The 19,602-nt window shown below is 41.9% G+C and overlaps 2 protein-coding genes across 2 annotated transcripts; both read left to right on the top strand.

Annotated features, from left to right (window-relative positions):
* The first annotated feature begins 4,913 nt into the window (after positions 1–4,913).
* On the top strand, positions 4,914–12,267 carry kif2c (kinesin family member 2C). Its single transcript, XM_076745263.1, has 22 exons — positions 4,914–4,945; positions 5,157–5,234; positions 5,327–5,421; positions 5,615–5,716; positions 5,920–5,968; positions 7,249–7,389; positions 7,600–7,716; positions 7,874–7,971; positions 8,110–8,205; positions 8,299–8,353; positions 8,463–8,625; positions 8,729–8,819; positions 8,929–8,992; positions 9,267–9,358; positions 9,465–9,607; positions 9,873–10,086; positions 10,326–10,436; positions 10,601–10,668; positions 10,782–10,860; positions 10,958–11,038; positions 11,142–11,235; positions 11,827–12,267. The coding sequence occupies exons 2-22, from the start codon at positions 5,174–5,176 to the stop codon at positions 11,886–11,888; spliced, it is 2,076 nt and encodes a 691-aa protein (XP_076601378.1). The 5' UTR covers positions 4,914–4,945; positions 5,157–5,173; the 3' UTR covers positions 11,889–12,267.
* A 383-nt stretch (positions 12,268–12,650) lies between these two features.
* selenot1a (selenoprotein T, 1a) lies at positions 12,651–18,431 on the top strand. The gene is made up of 6 exons (XM_076745945.1): positions 12,651–12,846; positions 13,884–13,994; positions 15,832–15,958; positions 17,380–17,467; positions 17,653–17,816; positions 17,913–18,431. The coding sequence occupies exons 1-5, from the start codon at positions 12,707–12,709 to the stop codon at positions 17,772–17,774; spliced, it is 588 nt and encodes a 195-aa protein (XP_076602060.1). The 5' UTR covers positions 12,651–12,706; the 3' UTR covers positions 17,775–17,816; positions 17,913–18,431.
* The last annotated feature ends 1,171 nt before the right edge of the window (positions 18,432–19,602 follow it).

The raw sequence follows: 19,602 nt of genomic DNA, 5'->3' as shown, positions 1-19,602 counted from the left end.
TCAAAGTGGGGATTTAATCGTTGAGTTTGAGGCCAAACAACACGTCACCACTCCTGTTATCTGACTGCTCTGAGTGTGATCTCCTCCACAGGGAGGCCAGAGCTTGACAGAACAGTCCCTCCAACCATGTGACCACACTGTCATGCTATTTTACACCTGCGCTTACATTTGAGCACAAATGACCACACGCAGGCTCGTGAATATTCACAGACACACATTTCAGAGAGTTCAGCACACCGCTGAGTTGAATTAGAAACGCAGACATCACAGATACACATGGCATTACGGTATTTCATAATCACCAGCAGCTTTCGGTTTCACATTCATTGACATCTGTGACTCCTAACGCACAACACATTTCTTTTGCATCCACTGAAACAATTGTATTAATCTCATACACAAAGTATATTTTGGTGTGAGACAGTATTAATTGATTGCTATTAGCAGAGTGGTGTTATGATACTGTAGAACTGACCAACCAGTGGACGGACAAGCCATTCCCGCAGTGTAAGTGCAGCTGTGTGTACTGCCTCCACTCTTTACTGCAGAAACCAAATAAATAAACAAAATTATCGTTGAAGAAACAAATAAAATTTGCCAGCTGGGCAAACTTAGGTGGCCGCTGGCACAGGGCAGGTCTGTGTGGAAGAGCTCAAAGGTGAATAAACCGCTTACTGAACTATTTCACTGCTTGAAATGATGTATTTGAAGAGTAAGCTTAGTCCATATGGCAGCTTTTCTTAAATGATGGGCCGGGAACCAAAATGGGTCACTGGCATGTTTCAGTGGATCCCCACATGCCAAGAATACTAATATGCTTTAATGAGTGAATGTTCCAGACTCACTCTGTATTTGCTCAGTTTGGCTCCTTGGCCGGAGAGGTTTTAAATCCCTGCTGTAGCTGCGTTGGACACACACTAAGTTCGGTTATGAAACAATAAATCACACCAGACCATCAATTGGTTAACACTACAGAAAAGTACACTTTGAAAATTTATATTCTAATATTGGCTCACATGCCTTTTTGGTGCTGTTGTTTCCAGGTCCTGAGTGCGCTGTGTGTTGTTCTCTCTGTTTGTAGTTATATTGCCCCCTGCTGGCCAGATGGTATAACGCACCATAGACATCCTGCTGTCACAGAGGTGTGAGATTCCTTTAAATAAGCCAACCACAACAACTTTATGGAAACTGGTTGATTAAATCAGTAGAATCTCAGATTTTTTTTTCACTCTTAACAACATACATGTTCTTGCAATCCTCCCTTACCCTTACAAGTCTGTATTCCAGCATTACTGTGAGCTGTGGCTGTCAAAAATCAAAAGTCTCCTGCGTTTTTAAGAGCTGCTCCATGAGCCAAAATGACTAATGCTGGCCCAAAACGAACCATTTTTTAGACCCCAAATATTGGAGACATTCTAAACAAGTAAAGTGTGTATATCAAATGCTGTGTTTGTCAAACACAGTCGAAACTATTTATTCTAACTGAAACCAAAAGAAAGTGGCAGGAGACAAAGAGAACCAGTAGCTCAATAATCCGCTTCTGTCTCTCCTTCTTCTTCTTTGTTTCTCTCGCTGCTCCTCTCCAAGTCAGTCAACCCTCCTGGGTGGTTTGTAAGTGTGCTCCGCTCACGCACTGTATGCATGTGTGTTTATTTAGTCTGTATAGGGGAACAGAGCCGTGGCCTCTGCCAATTTTCTTTACACTGAGAAAATATGCTTTTGGACAGATGGGGGAAAAGGGGGAGCAGCGAAACAGACTCAGGGCCAACAGATACAAGACCCCTTCTTCCTCAAATCAACCACCACCACGACTACCAACCCTCCAGACTGAGAAACCGGCACCTCAAGATCGTGCTGCTGCTTTTGAGTTTGTCAGAGGGAGAGGCTCAGCGAAAACATAATTTCATCTGGTGTATAAATCAAATTAAATGGATAAGTCTAATTTATGAGTGGCTGAGGAAGATACCAAACTCTCAGAAATGCCACATGAGCAAACACAAAATGTAGCCTTCATATAAGAGGCTGAGATAAGATAAAGACCACCAGGATACTCAGACTTGATATGGACTCGCTAGAGACAGACGTGCACATGGAAACACTTGTATGACTTACTTGAAACCAACAAAGACATCATGATTATAAAGGTTCAAAGTGGCGGCACGTTTAAGGATGCACACACATGCACAGATGGTTAATGTCTCACTTTGTAGAGTACGATTTAAAGCAGGAAGTTTTAGTTTTATGCCTGGATTTCACTGATATGATTTCAAAGCAAAATATGAAAGGAAAAAAAATTAAACCCTGAGGTAAGGATGTGTTACCTTGATATGAAAGCAACGATTTTCCCATGTTCTTTGTAACGAGCAAATGTTTTCTCTGGACGCAGTCGGGCAAAAATCACTCCTTCATAACAGTATTTATTAACTTGAGGTAAATGATGAAAGTATACTGAGCTCAAGCGCCTTCATGGCATCATTTTGAACAATGTCATCACAATTTATACGTAGAAAAACACGCAGACGGGGCTGAGTAAACACGCAGACAAGAAGCAATTTTTTTAAGTGCAGCACACAGAAGTTTAAAAACTTGTTTAGCCTCCTCCATCCACTCAAGGCCACTGAGGAAGTGTTTAGCCCAGGACTGAAGCTGTGAGAATGGATGGAGCGGGTGACTGGAGGGGAGGAAAAGGGGGGAGGAGCGCTTGGGATAGAGAGTATTGAAGGGGAGAGGAGGGTTTGAGGAAGAGAGGAGAGGAGGGTGTAGGAGTTTGGGGGATGTGAGGAGAAGAAGGGGGAGGAGAATACCACCCACTAAGCCAGTTGTGGAGAGGTTCTGGGGGTTGGGCTGCTCACAGGAAACAGTTGTGGCTCCGTCCCAGGCCTCACACCGAGCAGCCGTGGGCCACCCAGTCATCGACAGACAGACCTACCAAATGGCCTGGCCGGGCCAAACCGACGGGGATTTGTTTATTTTTCATCTTTTGGTGGTGGGGGGAAAATTGTTCAGCACAAGCTGTTTATTAGACCTTTGATTTGTCATGTGTCAGCGTTCGCTTGCGGGGAATGTGTATACACAAGTCCAGCTTGTGTATAGTTAGGAGGTTTGGAGGCTGAGAGGGTGTGGGCACGGAGGAGTGGGGAGGCTGGGGGGGGCAAAAGAAAAGAGGAAAAATGGGAAGCCTCCCACGCTGAAGGCAAGGCTGAACTGCATTATGGGTCATTCTCCAGCTGTCCCTGATTGTTGATGTCACGGGGGACTGAACTGTTGTGCCTGGTTTGCAACGGGTGTGGGGAGGGAGCATGTGGACAAACACAGGATTCCTGTGGTCACATGGAGGAGCTGAATGGATCAATGTTTAGCAGAATGTGGGCACAACTGTAGGCTGATCAGGAAACAGCACTAGTAACAAGCTGCTGTGTAAGCAGACATGAGTTCACAGAAGTCACGTCAGTGTAATATTGTCATAAAACAGTTCCGCTCACTGATTCTCAACACTGTGACCTACAGTCAGGGACATTCGCTTCACACTATGTGTCGCTCATCCCTGAATGTTAAGCCCTTAGGCTACATACAGTGTATGTGCTTCCTCCTTTTGCATATACCAATTGCAAAATAGTTCTAGGCATCACATACTGAGACAGCGGTGCAGCAAGAATGTATGAGAAATGATATCAGCCAAAGATAAAATAAAGAGAAAAATCTTCGTCATGCAGGACGTAGAGCTTAAAACTATCAATATTTGATTTGACAACATTTCAGGAAACTTTCTTTTTCCTCAGTTGAACTAAGGACAGACTACTGTGCAACTTCAGGCTTTTCCACTTGCCAATCTCCGTACTGCATGCCAGCTTTTCCTGCCGGACTGATAGAAGCAGTACAAAGTCCAAATATCCAACCGGTTAGTCAGACTCAACTGTAAACCCAGAAGGAAGAATTTAGCTGGTTTATTTTAACACACGCCCGCTATTTAAAACATCATCAGTTAGTAATATAGAATAGGAAGAGGGAGATTGTCAAGTATGCATGACTCACACCTGAAACTTTACACTGACTTTCTACGCCAGCGTTTCGTCAGACAGAATCCTGTGAGTGGCTAAAAACATAGCAGCTGCCAGGCCCACTACACCCATCGCTGGGACACCCACTTGAGGCTCGAGACATGCTGTTGTACAGAAGGGAAGAGGTTGCAGTTGGAAATCGTGTAATTTTGAAGTACATGTACTATAGTGAAAGTTGTAATTATACTTATCTATATGATTATATTGTAATGTTGTTGTTTTTCTTTTTGTTTCAGTTGCACCTGATATACTGTCTTCCTGAACATATTTCATAAAGTCAGATTATAGTTTATGACAGGAGCATTCAGAAAATGATTATTATTTTCAAAAATTGTTTTCCACAAAACATATGCCTATTGATATACTGTATGTTTGCTAAGTCTCTTTACATGTAAACATATCATTATACACTCCCTATTATATTACATTACTGTTTTTTTCTTCTTTTTTTTTTTTTTTTTTTTTGCATATATAACCTCTTTCTGCAAAGTGTTGTCTAAGACACCAAAACATTGTTGCACAGTAAAAAGGATGTGTACTTGTGGAATGTGTAAAAGTAAAAAGTATAATGTAGCAAGATGTACAGAAGCCTTCTCAAAATGATGGGCCTATACATAATGCTGTAGAGGCTACACAAATTTAAGTGTATCACAACACTTTTATCCACTTTTATTACATATTTCATTAAAGTCTTCAGTCACTATCAATGTACAGTTGATTTTCTTTTACAGATGTAATTCCTAACTGAACCAGATGGTGGCAGCATAACACCAGCTTGGTGCTTACTTATAAAAAGTAATAGAAGAAGAAGGAGGACGCACTGTATAAATACCAAACCGGAAATAACGCAAGTTTAAATCTTGGGCGGCATTGAATTTGGCACGTAGGTAAAGTATCATTTGAATTTGAAGTTAGTCAGTGAGAAAAGATAAACAAATATTAAAGAATAGTATGATTACATGTCGATTCTATGTTTGTTCATTTATCGATGAGAGGAGGGTATAACTTCAGAGCGACCACAACATAATTTCGAGATAGCGCAAGTTAGCTTGTTACCATAACGTTAACGTTACCTAAATTGTGATTTCTCCACGACAGCACGGAGGATAAGAAAAATGGAGAGCAGCCTATCCAGACTTCTTGTTGGTTTCCCTGTACAAATCTGTCGAAGTGATGGTGAGCTGGTGTTTTTATTGCAGCGTTCATCGTGCAAATATGTCGGTAACAAAGCTTGACGTTGACTTGCCTTTTATTTGTGCGTGAACCAGGTCGGGTGCATCTGGCAACGGTGAAATCCGTTGATACAGCTAAGTCCACGGTTATGGTAGAATGGCATGAGGGTAACACCTGCAGAGGAAAAGAGGTCAGTACGTCCATAAACACAGACTGGACATTACATTAGTGTTAGTATGAACTAACAAATCATCTCTTAAACGTCCATTATGAATGTGTTTGAAATGTGTTTGAAATATCGGGTATATATTTAGGATTCAAGCATCTAATCTAAGTTCATGTTTCTGAATGTCTCTTCTCGGCCGGCTGTGTTTGTGGTTTAGGTTGGAGTGAACGAGTTGTGTACACTCAATCCAGAGCTTTTGGACCATGTCAACGCTGCCACCAATAAGTCTCCTGATCCCCCTCCTCCTGCTCCAGAACAGGTAAGCATCACCTTACCTTTCCACATAACAAATATCTGGAGCAGCTTGTTGTCAGTGTCAAGAGGTGGAACCCTGTTTCTAAGAATTTGAACATTTACACTGTCAAATGTTGTTGTGTTGCTCTTTTGTCAAATTGGCTCATTGGGGTTATTATTCTAAAGCATCTGAATAAATCTCCCTTTCTCTGTTTGTCTCTTCTGTAGAAGTATGAGGGTCGACTGCGCTCCTCTCGGATTCCCGCCCCTGCCTCCTGTATGTAAATATATTTTACTCTTTAGTGTAGATTGTTATGTCCTGTAGTTTGTCTCCTAACGGCTTGTTTCCTCCCAAAAGCCTCTGCTCCAGCAGTCACCAATGCTGAAGAGTCAGGTCAGCACGGCATGCATGTTCCTCTCTAAAGGAAATGAGTGGCATTGTCTAATCAGTCCTTTGTTAATGGGATCATGGTGTAAATTCATATAATTCCCAATCCCTGGAGAGCTGCTCACTGGCCATTGATTTAGACACAAGTGATGATCTGCTTACAGGGATGCAAATGGACAACTTTGGGTATTTCTGGGTACACAGCACGATCGATTTTTGTCCACCTGCTCTAAATCCCAGGTGGGAATAAAGGGGGGGGGGGGGGAGTGCCCTGTATCATCATTGAGAACAAAGCTAGTTAGAGATGGAGTTAGGTAGAGTGGGCTGTGATGATACAATGCATTGCTTTTTTTGTTTTTCATAATTAACTAAAAGCAACACTACTTATCCTCACTCAATAATATTTTCATATGCAAATCAAATACTTAATCACCTGCTGCACTGTAGCGTACACTCTTCTGTTCCTGTGTTAATCTTTCATGGCTCACCTCTGTCACTCTGGGTCTCTGGAGGATCTTGTTTCGTTTGAGATTGGAAACCTTGTTGCCATGATCACATTTGATTTGGCTTATTACTGCTATGTAGAGTTTATCTGTCCATTGTTCCAGGCTTTGCGTTACATTTAACCTGAGAAAATAAGAATGCTAGCAATACTTAACAATAGAGGTCGACCGATTGACTTGGCTCCGATGGTGGCAGCTGGCTGGCGGCTAACCCTCCACCATCCCAAGTCAGTCAGTGTTCATTAAGGTTGTGATCCTGTACGATACGCTGACCAGTCTTCCGTCTGGAGAGGATGCAGGCAAGCTCTGTTTCCTCCATTATAATATCAGGCTTCTCAATTGGAAATACTGATTTTGAGGGAAAATAATAGCGCAAAAAATACAGATTGCTCACTGATGCTCAGTGATCCAGATTTATTTATTTAGACATTTATTCTGAAGTTATTTTATTATGCATCTATCCAGTTTCTGATAATATCAAAAATCGTTCATTTCTGACAGTGTCTAATTTTAACAGCTGATCTATTTGCTTTAAGCTTTTCCTGCCCCAAACTATCATTGTCGATCGGTCTTTAAAACTCCCCCATCGGTCGACCTCTACTCAGCAATACTTAAGACACTGCCACGTGTGCTGCAGCTGTTTGACTAAATTTGTCTGACTTTCAGTTGCCCGGCGGTCTCAGGTCAGGCAGACATGTATGTTCCAGGCCCCGGCCCCTGTTCCTGCACCTGTCCCAACTTCTTCTCAGGCAAACCCGGAGACGATGCACCCTGAACTCCCCTCCTCATCAGTCCTCACAAACTCTGGTTGGTAGTGATCTTCTGAAAATGGAAAAATACCAAAACAGGAAGATATAAACTGATGTCACATGACACATTGGTAATAGAATCACAAGATGTGGAACATGTTGTAGATTTTCTGGTGTTTTCCATGTACAACAGTGTGCTTTCTTTGCCAGTCATTTTGGATTATTTGTCCTCTATATAAACTCAAGTGCATTCTCCTGACTCATCTAGCGATTCCTAATCAGCAGCGTAAAAAGAATAAGACCAAAACAGCTCTGCCGCTTGTGCCTGAGGCGATAAAGGAAAATGATGAACCCACCAGAATGCCTCCGCCATCTGCAGTCCAAGGTGAGTAACACGTTTTCACTGACATGATATCAGAGGTAGTGGGTACCCACTGATTACATATCCTGGGGGGGCTCTGCACATTCATGTCAGAAGTGCATCAATAGATGTTTTGATCTGTGTACAAAAGAATAGTATAAATCATCTCTGTGCACTTTAGGCAGAAGAAAATCTGTGACTCCTCAAGAGCTAAACAAAGGCAACAAGAGGCTCTCCTGTGCTGTTAAGCCTGCTGACATACAGACCAAGAAGGGAAAGGTGAGATTTTTTTTTTTTTTTTTTTTTTTTTAAATTCGTTCTGCCATTTGTTTCTTTTTATTTTTGTCATTAGAAAAGTTTGACTTGGTTGGGACTTTTACACATGAGAGAACCTGCTTCCCTTTGTTTTCCTTCCAGTTTGGCGAAACTTATCGGCCCAACCAGAAGTTCTACGACATGATCCAAGACTTCAGAGAGACCTTGGAAGTAACCCCCATCTCAACTACTGAGCATGTGAGTCTGGACTGAACACCTGTGCCTTGTATGAAGCTATATGCTGGTGTGCCATTGGAGCCTATACTAACAGTACATCTTGTGTTTTCATAGATTGAACCTCGCAGGATTTGCGTGTGTGTTCGCAAGCGGCCCCTGAACAAGCAAGGTACTTTTGGAGTGGCGTCTAACACCCTGTACACGGTATCATCTGATCTGACACTATGCAGAAATGTTAGCTATCGTAAAATAATCTGGACATTCTTGTTTTTTTCCAGAGATTAATAAAAAGGAGATAGATGTGGTGTCTGTCCCTGGAAAAGGTTCTCTGCTGGTTCATGAGCCAAAACAGAAGGTGGACCTGACGAAGTACCTGGACAACCAAGTCTTCCACTTTGACTACTCCTTTGACGAGACGGCAACCAACGACCTGGTCTACATGTAATGACCTCATTTGTCCTCTTTTCAGAAGTTGTATTTTTCATACACGCTGCTGTTTTCTTGTTTTAAAGAGTTCACTTCATGACAGATGGTTTTTCTTCAGGTTCACAGCCAAACCTTTGGTACAGTCCATTTTCGAAGGTGGCATGGCAACATGTTTCGCCTATGGCCAGACAGGAAGTGGGAAGACTCATGTAAGAAGTCTCTGCTTTCTGTGTGAGGTTGACTTGTCTTGAAGCAGTATTTTCCAAAAGTAGAATTTATTCGTTTACTTTTTGCTCGTTTGGCACATTTTCTCTGTAGACGATGGGAGGTGATTTCACAGGGAAGCAGCAGAACAGCGCTAAAGGAATCTACGCCTTGGCAGGTAAGACCGAAACCATCCGTAGTGGCTCTCTGTGCACATCATGTCGAGGGAAATAATTCATCTGGGTTTTCACATGAAGAAGAGTAACAGACGGGAATCTTTCAAAAGCTGCTTTTTCAGTTAGGTTTTATCTGCATAAGTTGTATTTATTCCAATTAACTCAAGAGTCCCAGATGTTCGCATTTGCTTTACTCTTTAAACTACAGATCATTCAGGATTTGGCCTCTTCCATGAATACTTTGTTTCAATCATTTTTCAATCTTTCTCCTTCTAGCCCAAGATGTTTTCACCTACCTCAACCACAGGAGGTTTGCCAACTTGGATCTCTCTGCTTATGTCAGCTTCTTTGAGATTTACAATGGAAAAGTAAGAAAAAAACCTTTCCTCCCAGCTCCAGCAGCACATTTATCGAGAATGTTTGACTGAGATATCAGAAAGTTACCCTGAACATGAAATATACTTTCTGATTTAGGTGTATGACCTGCTGAACAAGAAGGCCAAGCTGCGGGTTCTCGAAGATGACCGACAGCAGGTTCAGGTTGTGGGCCTGGAGGAGGTCTACGTGTCCACAGCAGAGGAGGTCATCAAGATGATACAGATGGGCAGTGCATGCAGGTACGACTTCTGTTAAGAACATGTATGTTGCAGTCTCGCTGTATGTGCAATATGTAGTGTTCATTAGTTATTTTAACAGAGGAACCCAGAACTGAAAGTCCTGGGTTGCTTAAAACTGCTGGCACATAAGCAGACATACAATGTAATAGCACCAAAGCAGCATTTTCTTATTTTTCTGACGTTTGTCATTCTGCAGCTCATGAAAAATGCATCGTAACATTAACATTACTGCTTTCCCTGTCCTTCTGTCCTACTGTCCCTCCAGAACATCAGGCCAGACCTCAGCCAACGCCAACTCTTCCCGCTCTCACGCCATCCTCCAGATTGTCCTACGACGCAATGACCGTGCCACCACGCTGCACGGCAAATTTTCATTGATCGATTTGGCTGGCAATGAGCGCGGCACAGATGTCAGCAGCAACGACCGCAACACTTTGGTTGAGACTGCCGAGATCAACCGCAGCCTGCTGGCTCTCAAGGTAGACTGAGATAGATCAGTAGCTATGGGCTGCAAAGTGTGAAAAGTCTGTTTTCGCTCTGGCACCTTGACTAGGATGCAGCTAAAGTAAACATGGCTCTCTCAAACTGAAACTACTCCTAATGTGCAACTTCTCTGACGGTGTCAGAACTCTGTCCAAATGTTAATTATGCATGCAGCACCTAAAAGGATGTTAGAAATCGCACTTTACATGCCCGTGTGCCTACTCGTGTCCTGTAGGAGTGCATTCGTTCACTGGGAAAGAACAGTGATCACATTCCCTTCAGGATGAGCACTTTGACCAAGGTCCTCAGGGATTCCTTCATTGGAGAAAAGTCCAGGACCTGCATGGTATGTTAAAACTAGACTTGCTGTCAGTTTGGCATGCGGCGTATTATGGTCTGATTACAGTATAATACATGATGCAGATGCATAGCAAACAAGCACAGACTGTGTGTGTATGTGTTTAATTACAGGATGTATGGATACATATTTTTTTCCTTCCTATTCCATAGATTGCTATGGTGTCTCCAAGCATGGCTTCATGTGAATATACAATGAACACACTACGTTATGCTGACAGGTACGTGTTTAGTTTATGAAATCATTTATTTCATTTCAATTTTAACTTTAAATTATGAAAAGAATATCATGCCAAGGAACATAAGGCTCAAAACATTTTCTGTTCTTTGGCAGAGTGAAGGAACTGAATGGCAGCTCCACAGCCAGCGGAGCAGCTAAAGCACAAGAGCCTGTGGACAGCTCCACAGAGGAGGTAAGGTTGTACAAGATGAGTTCAAAATTAGATTTAATGTTGATTATATCCTGTTTAGAATTAGCTAAACTTTCGGTGTTGCTTTTGTGTATTTTAGGAATCCGTTTTGGATACCAGTGTGTATGATGCCATTTCTGAAGTGGCAGAGCTGGAAGAGAAAGTTTATGAAGAGCTCAAGGTGGAGTCTGCTCTTCTTTCTTCTTTTAGTATGCGAGTGATAGTAACTTTTTTAACAAATTGGCTTTCTAAATCCTCACACTTTTCTCACTTTTATTTCTCAGAGGGTAAATGAGTTTGTCAAGGCGATGGAGCAACCCTCGTACAACATCAAGGCAGAACTTCCAAACCTAGTGGATGGTTCCCGGAAGATACTGGGTTTGTACAAACCATTTTGGTTTTCTGTCCATTAGTTTAGATGGACACATCTGATTTTGGATTATGGAGTAGCCGCCTCAAGCCACTGGTTCATGCATGTGGATGACACCTGGGTGAAAATCAGAAGCCAGGAAACTGCCTCTTTTACAGATTACATTAACACACTGGATAAAAACATTATGTTCACTAGAGAGGAAACCAGAAAGTATTCACATTTAAGAGGCTGGAATCTGCTCAGATCTATTATCAAAATAGCTGGTGATGAATTTAATAGTTGGCAACTAATCAATTAATCATTGCAGCTCTAGTAGGACCCAACTACCATTTTTACATTGTGCTATGAATGTGGGGTGAGAAACCCCACAGGTATTGACCAGTATCTCACGTCTGATTCTCATCATCCACCTGAGCAGAAGCTGGGAGGGGTCTGTACCGCACAACATTGGGATGAGACTGTAACCACACATTCTGAGGCTAGAGAGAAGGAATATAATCATATTAAACAAGCACTGATCACCCTGTTATTTGACCATTTGGAGGCATGTAGTAGTGTTTGGTGTTTATTTATCCAGTGTTATCTGTCATCCATAGACACGTTACTGGCTTTGCAGTCTGCTGTGGAGCAGGAGAGCCTGTCGATGATGAAATACTGAGTGAACCCACCGACCCACCCACCAAGTTTGTTGATTGAGAATGTCTCTGTTGAAGCAGTTACCTTTTGATTTTATTGTATTAATTAAGTAAATAAAATGCATTCAGACAATATCTCATTGAAAATGTTGCAATTCTTGTGAGAATCCACTTTGGGAACTGTTGGTGGGTAAAGCGCTTCTCGCTGTGGATGTTTTACCAGGAGAAAAGTTTGTGACAAAATGTGGTGACAGGGAGTATCAGTAAGCACTGATGTTGTGATGATTGGGTGATTGCATTTTCCAAAGGTTAACTTCTATTTGAAGTAAAAGTTATATTTTTGTTGTTGAACGTTATGTTCTGATTGTAAAGATCTCCTGAATTAAACATTTTTCAAGACAGAATATTTTCAGTCTCTAGTTTATTGTTGTAGTCCTACTTAAACATTCAGTATTGGTTATAGGGTGGTTATGAATGTGTTTCAGTATTTGATATCTATTTATGATAACTTGGCTCAGTTTTTTGGTTTTTGGGGGGGGGGGGGTTTGGAAATAATGCTGTACAAAATACAAGCTACTATAAGCTAACAATTTTTAACAACATCATACATATTCCATGATCAAAAAGGAGCATGGAGAAGAAAATGATTAAACTCATCACTGAAACATACATTGTGCTGTATGTAGTGCAGGTCAGTTGGACGGCCAGAGCAGTAGGTGGCGCTAAAGGCGAGTGCCAGTTTATGAAATCTAAGAGGAAAAGGAGGGACCAACCAGCAACGAAATGAACAGATTAACCAACCTCTCCATCTGAGTGAGTGAGGAAACAAACCCCGGAACGGATGGCGATGAAGTGGCCGCGGTTTTCGCTCCTAGTTTTGGGGGTCCTCGCGCTGTGCTGTGCCACGTCTGGTGACAGCAGTGGCGTGAAGAAGATGAAGATGCAGTTTGCCACAGGACCCCTTCTGAAGTTTCAAATTTGGTAAGCAAACGAGCCAAAATCTGGCGAGTCATTGCAAGCTAGCTAAAGTCTCCGGCTAACAACAACGCAGGCCGAATTTCGAAAGAAGCTAGCTAAGTAGTTTGTGTTAACATATTATATGAGGGAGGTTTGCGGTACGCTAGTTACCTAACGTTATTAGATAAATTACTCGCCCACTGTCCTAACGTACGTTTTCTGTATTTTTTATTTTTGCCCGTTTTCAGGAATATTTCGTCGAAAATATGGCCCCGCTTCCGCTGTCAAACATGCGAGTTGACGTGAAGATAAATTTCACTAAATCTAGTAGTAGTCGCCTATTTTATTTGTCTTTTTGTATTGTCCTCTGACGTTACTTTTCCTAATACCTCATTTAGAGCTATTTTCTTGTTCAAAGTTGCTAAACAAATGAACTTGCCTTGCCTCGTGTCCACGGGTCAGATTATCCCATTATTTGTCTTGTAAAGACAACGAGATTATATCAAATCCCTATGAAGTGGTCCGTCTGTTTCGTAGAATTCAAACCGTTTGTCTTTGATTTGCTGGAAAGTTAAAGTTAGCTTTGCTAAGTAAAAGGCCAAACAAATAATTTACGCAGCTAAAGTAGCTCAATAAATCATTAACAAGAGTAGCTACGAGTGGATCGTTAACATCAAGAGGTAATGCTAATGTCGATGTCACATTATGCTAAGGTGTGTATTTGCAGTGAGGTATAACCAAAGTAAATAAGAACACGAAAACGTTTTTTTCCAAAGAAAACACAAATAAACGGGGATATAATGTCAACACTGGAGTACAAAGTATGGCTTTTACGGTAAGTTAACGTGTTGCTAACTGGAATCGTACCCTGCCACTAAAACTTTCCACGAAGAAGAAAAACGATCTACAGATATTGGTGGAATTCACGTGCGCGAGATCTCAGGGTTAAATTCACAATCTGCCCTTGAGATCACTGCGTTGTTGTGCCTGCCTTTTGTTCCTGTTCATTCTTGGATCTGTACGTTGTGTATGTCTGTCTAACAGTGTTTGTCTCCACACAGCATTTCCTGAGGGTACAAGCGGGTGTTTGAGGAGTACACGCAGGCTTTATACCAGCGGTACCCAGACATCCGCATCGAAGGGGAGAACTATCTTCCTATACCCCTCTACCGGTAAGAGAGCGATTATCTGCCTTGTTACAAGTGGATTATATCCGTCTTTATTAAAGCAGCCTAAAAGCTGCCTGGGATTACCTGTGAAATGGATTTCTCATGCAGTCATCCTTATCTGGCCATGGATTTGTCTAGTTTTATAGACTTGGATATAACCACCGGACATAAAAATGACAAAATTTAGGTCAAAGTAGTGGCACGTTACTTAGTGTGCATTATGATAATAAGTAATTTCAGACTATACAAAACTCAGGATCAAACAGTACTACTGTATTATTTCACATTTTGATCTGAGTCACCAGTTTATTAGGAACAGCAATCTAAAGCTAATGTAGTGTAATACAAATGTCTTGTAATAAATTTGCCTTCATGACATTGAGCTTTTGTAGTTTTAGAGAAGTGTGACAGCTGTTTCTATTATTTTGTCCTCCCCTTACAAAAAAATAAAGGTAAATAGCCTCTCTGTACAATGCAACTCAATTCAACAGCACCACAATCTGTAGCCTCCCAAAGGACCACACAGTTGAATTAACAACTTTCTAAATCATTTTAACCTTCATCAAGGGAGGATTTTTGGCAGTTTTGTCAGACCGACTGTATTAGACTGTGTTTGTTCTAGCAAGGTGTACCTAGTCTAATGAACCAGCAACTGTTCATTTGGTGTATGTCACCAAGATAATGAATTTGTGGGCCGTGTGAAAGCTTTGACTGTAATTCCTTCAGGTAAGACAAACTGTCACATGATCCCCACACCTATCCTTTCACAATTATCTCTCTATTTGATCAGTGATTAATTGTGAAATTAGTTGCAGTCCTAGATCTAATATTCCTGTTCTTCAATGTATTCCTCCATTCATTTTGAAATTGTTCAGGATCAGTTTCAGTTTTGTGCACAGGTACAGATACAGACCAGAATTTTGACCCTGATGAAATTTGAATTTATGTCATAAAGTTTGCATGCTTGGGAAGCATCACCGTCAGAGGACAAGTGTCTGTGTCAGACTGGTGTGTGCAGTATAGTCCCAGGTGTTCTAGTTAAAGGTGTGGTGTTACTGATACCCTCAGGTCCTCATCAGTTGAACTCTTAATAAACACACCAGAGATTTGCCCCATTTAAAGAAAGGAGACAGTATCACACATTGAGTTTCGTATTCTCCAGCCAGTGTTTCTATCTGTGTCTGGCTCAGTCACTTTAAGAATAAGCCTAGTGTATGCCTACTGAGGAGCTGTTACAAAAGGTGAAGTGTAATGTAGTAAAACAAGAGCAAACACAATGCAGACTCTTTGTTGCAGGTTCAACAAGTGTCATATATTAGTTTATTATTTCAAGGTATACAGTTACCTTGGGGAACTATAATCACTGTTGAAATGGAAAATAATTATTTGTACGAGAGGATGCCACTAAGCTACACAGCTGACTCCCAGTTCCTTGTGTTCATTCTGCACAGTGAAGCTTTATTTTTCTAACTTAAGGCCACGCCCTTCTCTCCTGGCACAGTATTTAAGTGATGTGGTTGCAATTTTCTGAGAAGTGAAATCATAGTTGAAATACTTTCTTAGATGTTAAGATGTTCTGCTGTGTCTATTTGTTTTTATTTATCTATTTTTAAGGGCAGTGTTAAATGTACCTTGTTTTTTGAATGTCACATGAATATGCTTGCTTTAGTAAGTGAGAATTATGTTTGTTGGACATGACCGACTTGCTTTCAGACAAACTACAAGCCCACATCTATACAGACTTTAGACTGATTGTACATCTGCGGCAACTGTTTTCTGTTTTTTACTACCATGTCTAGGATTTTTTATTAAAAGCCAATTTCTTGTTTTATTTCCTCAGACATGTTGCTTCCTTCCTGTCTATGTTCAAACTGCTGGTGATTGGGGTGATTATTATCGGCAGGGACCCATTCGCCCTTTTTGGTATGCAAGCCCCAGGCATCTGGGAGTGGGGCCAGGGAAATAAGGTAAGGTTTACTGGAACTATAGAAGTCATTAAAGCTCCGATCCTGTGGGATCATATTCATGTGTAAGAGGATGCAGTCAGGATTGTCAATATTATGGAGCTGAGCATTTTTTTTCTGTGTGTTATCACCACAGACATCACACAGTAGCAAAGTGGACTTAAATTTGGCTGTATTTCTGACATACTTTGCGGTGTGCACACAAACCGATGGGATTTCATTAGCTGTTCATTCAGGGTTTTCAGGCTGTGTTAAGTATTGTTTTGCTTGGATCTGTTATCCCCAGGGTTACAGACAAAGGCTCAGAGGGAGAATGGCCAGTGACGAATAACATCAGATAGTGCAAGACTGTTTTATGTGCAAATATCAGCTATGCTTGGGTTTTTTAACAGAAGGTTGGGGCTGATACATGGAGTGTAGCCAAACAGATAAATAGGAGAACACCTGACAAGAGTATTTTGAACATCCTGCTCTCGGTTATGTACTGAATACACTGTGAACACAGCCTTGAGTTATGAGTCACATCGTAGCACATGCAGGTTGGAAAACATTACATCTTAAGTGGGCCAAACTCTGAATACTTAAAGTTACATTATCTCTCAAATGTAAATATTAGTCACTGCTGGCTGTTAACTGACATTATCCAACCTCTCAATCCAACCTGCGACATGTGGAGCATGTCACATTAAACATTAAAACAAGGCAAGAAAAAAAAACCTTTTAAATCAGATGTCCACAAAGAGATCTTCCTTTAAAAAGATGTGGGGAAATTATCTCTAGGAAAGAATGGAAACCCTGTACTACTAAAGCCCTGTAATTTACAACTGTCTAATCTGACTGGGCCCTAATCTCATCAGCCAATAAGGAGAGCTCTGTGTGAGAATTCCTGACTAACCTGCAAACTGCAGAGAGAAAGCAATGAGACACAATTGGAACAACAGGACCCGAAAGCCTGTTCAGAAGTGACAGTTATTTTTCACACATCCTTCAAAATCCAGACTCAGGACAATGTTTGGTAACTGAAGCCTTTATATGTCCAAAACAAGTAGAGGCCAAAACCAAAATATACATACACCGGCTGGGCTCCAATAACTGCTAAAATGTCCAAGTTGTGCAAGATGTACTTTGCAGAAAAATGATTTTTATCCTTTTTGCACAGTGCTGACATATTGCAAGGTGTTTGATGCCGCAACCATAAATCATTTTGTAAGTCGCTCTTGAATTGAACTGTCCGCGTTGAGTTTTGTCTACAATGTATGGAGCTTATTAACTTTGCCTAAACCTCACCTGGAGTTGTTGCTCATTCATCCATTGTGTCATGTGAACCTGTCAGTAGAGCAGCACACTCATCCTGTGGGTCTTGTTGCAGTACTTTTCAGTGACTGCTCTTGTGATCCACTGAATTTCTCTTGTGCTTCTTTCAGATATATGCGTGCATGATGGTGTTCTTCCTCAGCAATATGATTGAAAACCAGTTGATGTCTACAGGAGCTTTTGAAATCACGTTAAATGGTGAGTCTGTTATTCACAGTATGGGCTTATTGACTGAACCACACTCGTTTGTCTGTAGTGCTGTTTCATAAAACTACTTCTCAGATAGCTGCAAACAAGTTCAAAGAGAAAAAAAATGTATAACATTGATTGTGGAGTGATGGCATAAAATGCAGTGAATTACAGTGAGGACTGTCTTTCCACAGATGTGCCAGTGTGGTCAAAGCTAGAGTCCGGTCACCTGCCCTCCATGCAGCAGCTTGTGCAAATCCTGGACAATGAGATGAAGATGAACGTTCACATGAACACAAGACCACACCATTCCTAACCCGACTTTTCACATTGTGGCTGGAGCTAAAAGCCCCTCCATGTAAGCATTTTTTCCGTTTTACATATGAGACGTACTGACCAGTAGAAATGTTCATGCGTTCTGATTTGATCGGCCCTCCCCTCTCTTCCTCTCTAGGTTTGAGGTGGGTTTCTCACTGGGCTGTGAAGTGATGTTTATGAAGGTCTGTGCTGAAGGCAGGAGGACTGCTAGCACACACTGGATGCCCCCATCATTCTTCACCATGCCCCTTAGAGACGTCCCGCCCCCAACGCCAGAGCGGGATCCATGGCAACAGTGCCAGCCATTTTGTCATTTTCTTGTACTATTCATACTACTGCAGATTTCATCCAGTTGACATCAGTGGTCCAATAAGGAGAGATTAAACAATGATTGCTTGTAGTCTTTACTTTGTTGCATACAATGGATCTATGTGAGTAAATAATCGTGTCATTTGTACCACTGAGCCATATGTAGAATTTTAAGTTTATTGTTCTAAAAGTAGCTTAGCCATGTAGAAAATGCAACACTTAAAATCTGACATCACTGTTGTGAAAATAACATTGGGAAATTGTGTCTTGGTATGATTTCTGAATAATTTTTATATTAACATAACTTGGAGGAAGCTATGAAGATTAATAAAACCTATTGTAACTATTTAACTGTGAAGCTGTGGTGTGCTGTTGAGGTTCACTGATACTGTGAAACAGGGTGTGAACAAAATGAGCAGAAAAACATTTTAGTTGGCTGCACAGAGAGACTGAACAAAAAATATTTTATTGATCATCAGAGTCTGAAAGAAGTTTTATTTTGAAAATCAGGTGCATCCGCCTGTGCCTCTGCACGTCAAACCGCTCGTCAACAACAACCTGGGCCCGATCAGTACGGGGACACGCATACTAATGATAATAACAGCTGGGTTGAGTCAGCTTGAATTAAAGACAGTCAGTTTTCTGGGATCCGACCCGGTAGCTACCCGGGTCCGACCCGGAACTTTCCCGAATCGATCCCGGGTGGCCCCGGGACCGACCCGGAACTTTAGCGGAAAATTTCCGGGACATTGCCGGGTCGGTCCCGGCAATGTCCCGGGAAAGTTCCGGGTCGGTCCCGGCAATGTTCCGGAACTTTCCCGGGTCAGTCCCGGCAATGTTCCGGGAAAGTTCCGGGTCGGTCCCGGCAATGTTCCGGAACTTTCCCGGGTCAGTCCCGGCAATGTCCCGGGAAAGTTCCGGGTCGGTCCCGGCAATGTCCCGCGAAATTTCCGGGTCGGTCCCGGGAAAGTTCCGGCCCGTGACCAGACCAGAGATCCGACCCGGGACACGCACACACTAATAACAACCCGGGACGGGTTACGAGCCGGAACACACACACACACACCCTAATAATGCTATTATTAGTAATAATAACAACCCGGACAGGGATCTGACCCGGGACACACACTAATAATGATAACCATACTAATAATAATAATAATAGCCACCCGGGCCGGGATCAGTCCCGGGATCTGACCCAGAACTCACACACATAATGATAACAGTTACAGGAAGTCAGTGCAGTAAACAGTGCGTTAGAGCTGCGGTCCCCAACCACCGGGCCGCACAGAGAGACTGAACAAAATTTTTTTTATTGACCATCAGAGTCTGAAAGAAGTTTTATTTGAAAATCAGGTGCATCCGCCCGTGCCTCTGTACACGTCAAACCGCTCGTGATAGGGTAGTAAAAAAGTAGTAAGCCCACAGGCTAGCAAAAATGAGTAAAAAAAAACAAAACAAAACAAAACAAACGTCTATAGAAAGCGTATTCGGAAAGGTGGAAGGCCAAATGATGA

The sequence above is a fragment of the Chaetodon auriga genome, chromosome 12, assembly GCF_051107435.1.
Source record: "Chaetodon auriga isolate fChaAug3 chromosome 12, fChaAug3.hap1, whole genome shotgun sequence".
Taxonomy (NCBI): Eukaryota; Metazoa; Chordata; class Actinopteri; order Chaetodontiformes; family Chaetodontidae; genus Chaetodon; species Chaetodon auriga.
This window is presented reverse-complemented; position numbering and strand designations above follow the sequence as displayed.

Coding starts and splice junctions, on each gene's coding strand:
- kif2c (XM_076745263.1), top strand. CDS start 5,174: ATGGAGAGCAGCCTATCCAGACTTCTTGTTGGTTTCCCTGTACAAATC. Junction 5,969..7,248: donor GATTCCCGCCCCTGCCTCCT/GTATGTAAATAT, acceptor TCTGACTTTCAG/TTGCCCGGCGGTCTCAGGTC. Junction 10,669..10,781: donor ACACTACGTTATGCTGACAG/GTACGTGTTTAG, acceptor GTTCTTTGGCAG/AGTGAAGGAACTGAATGGCA.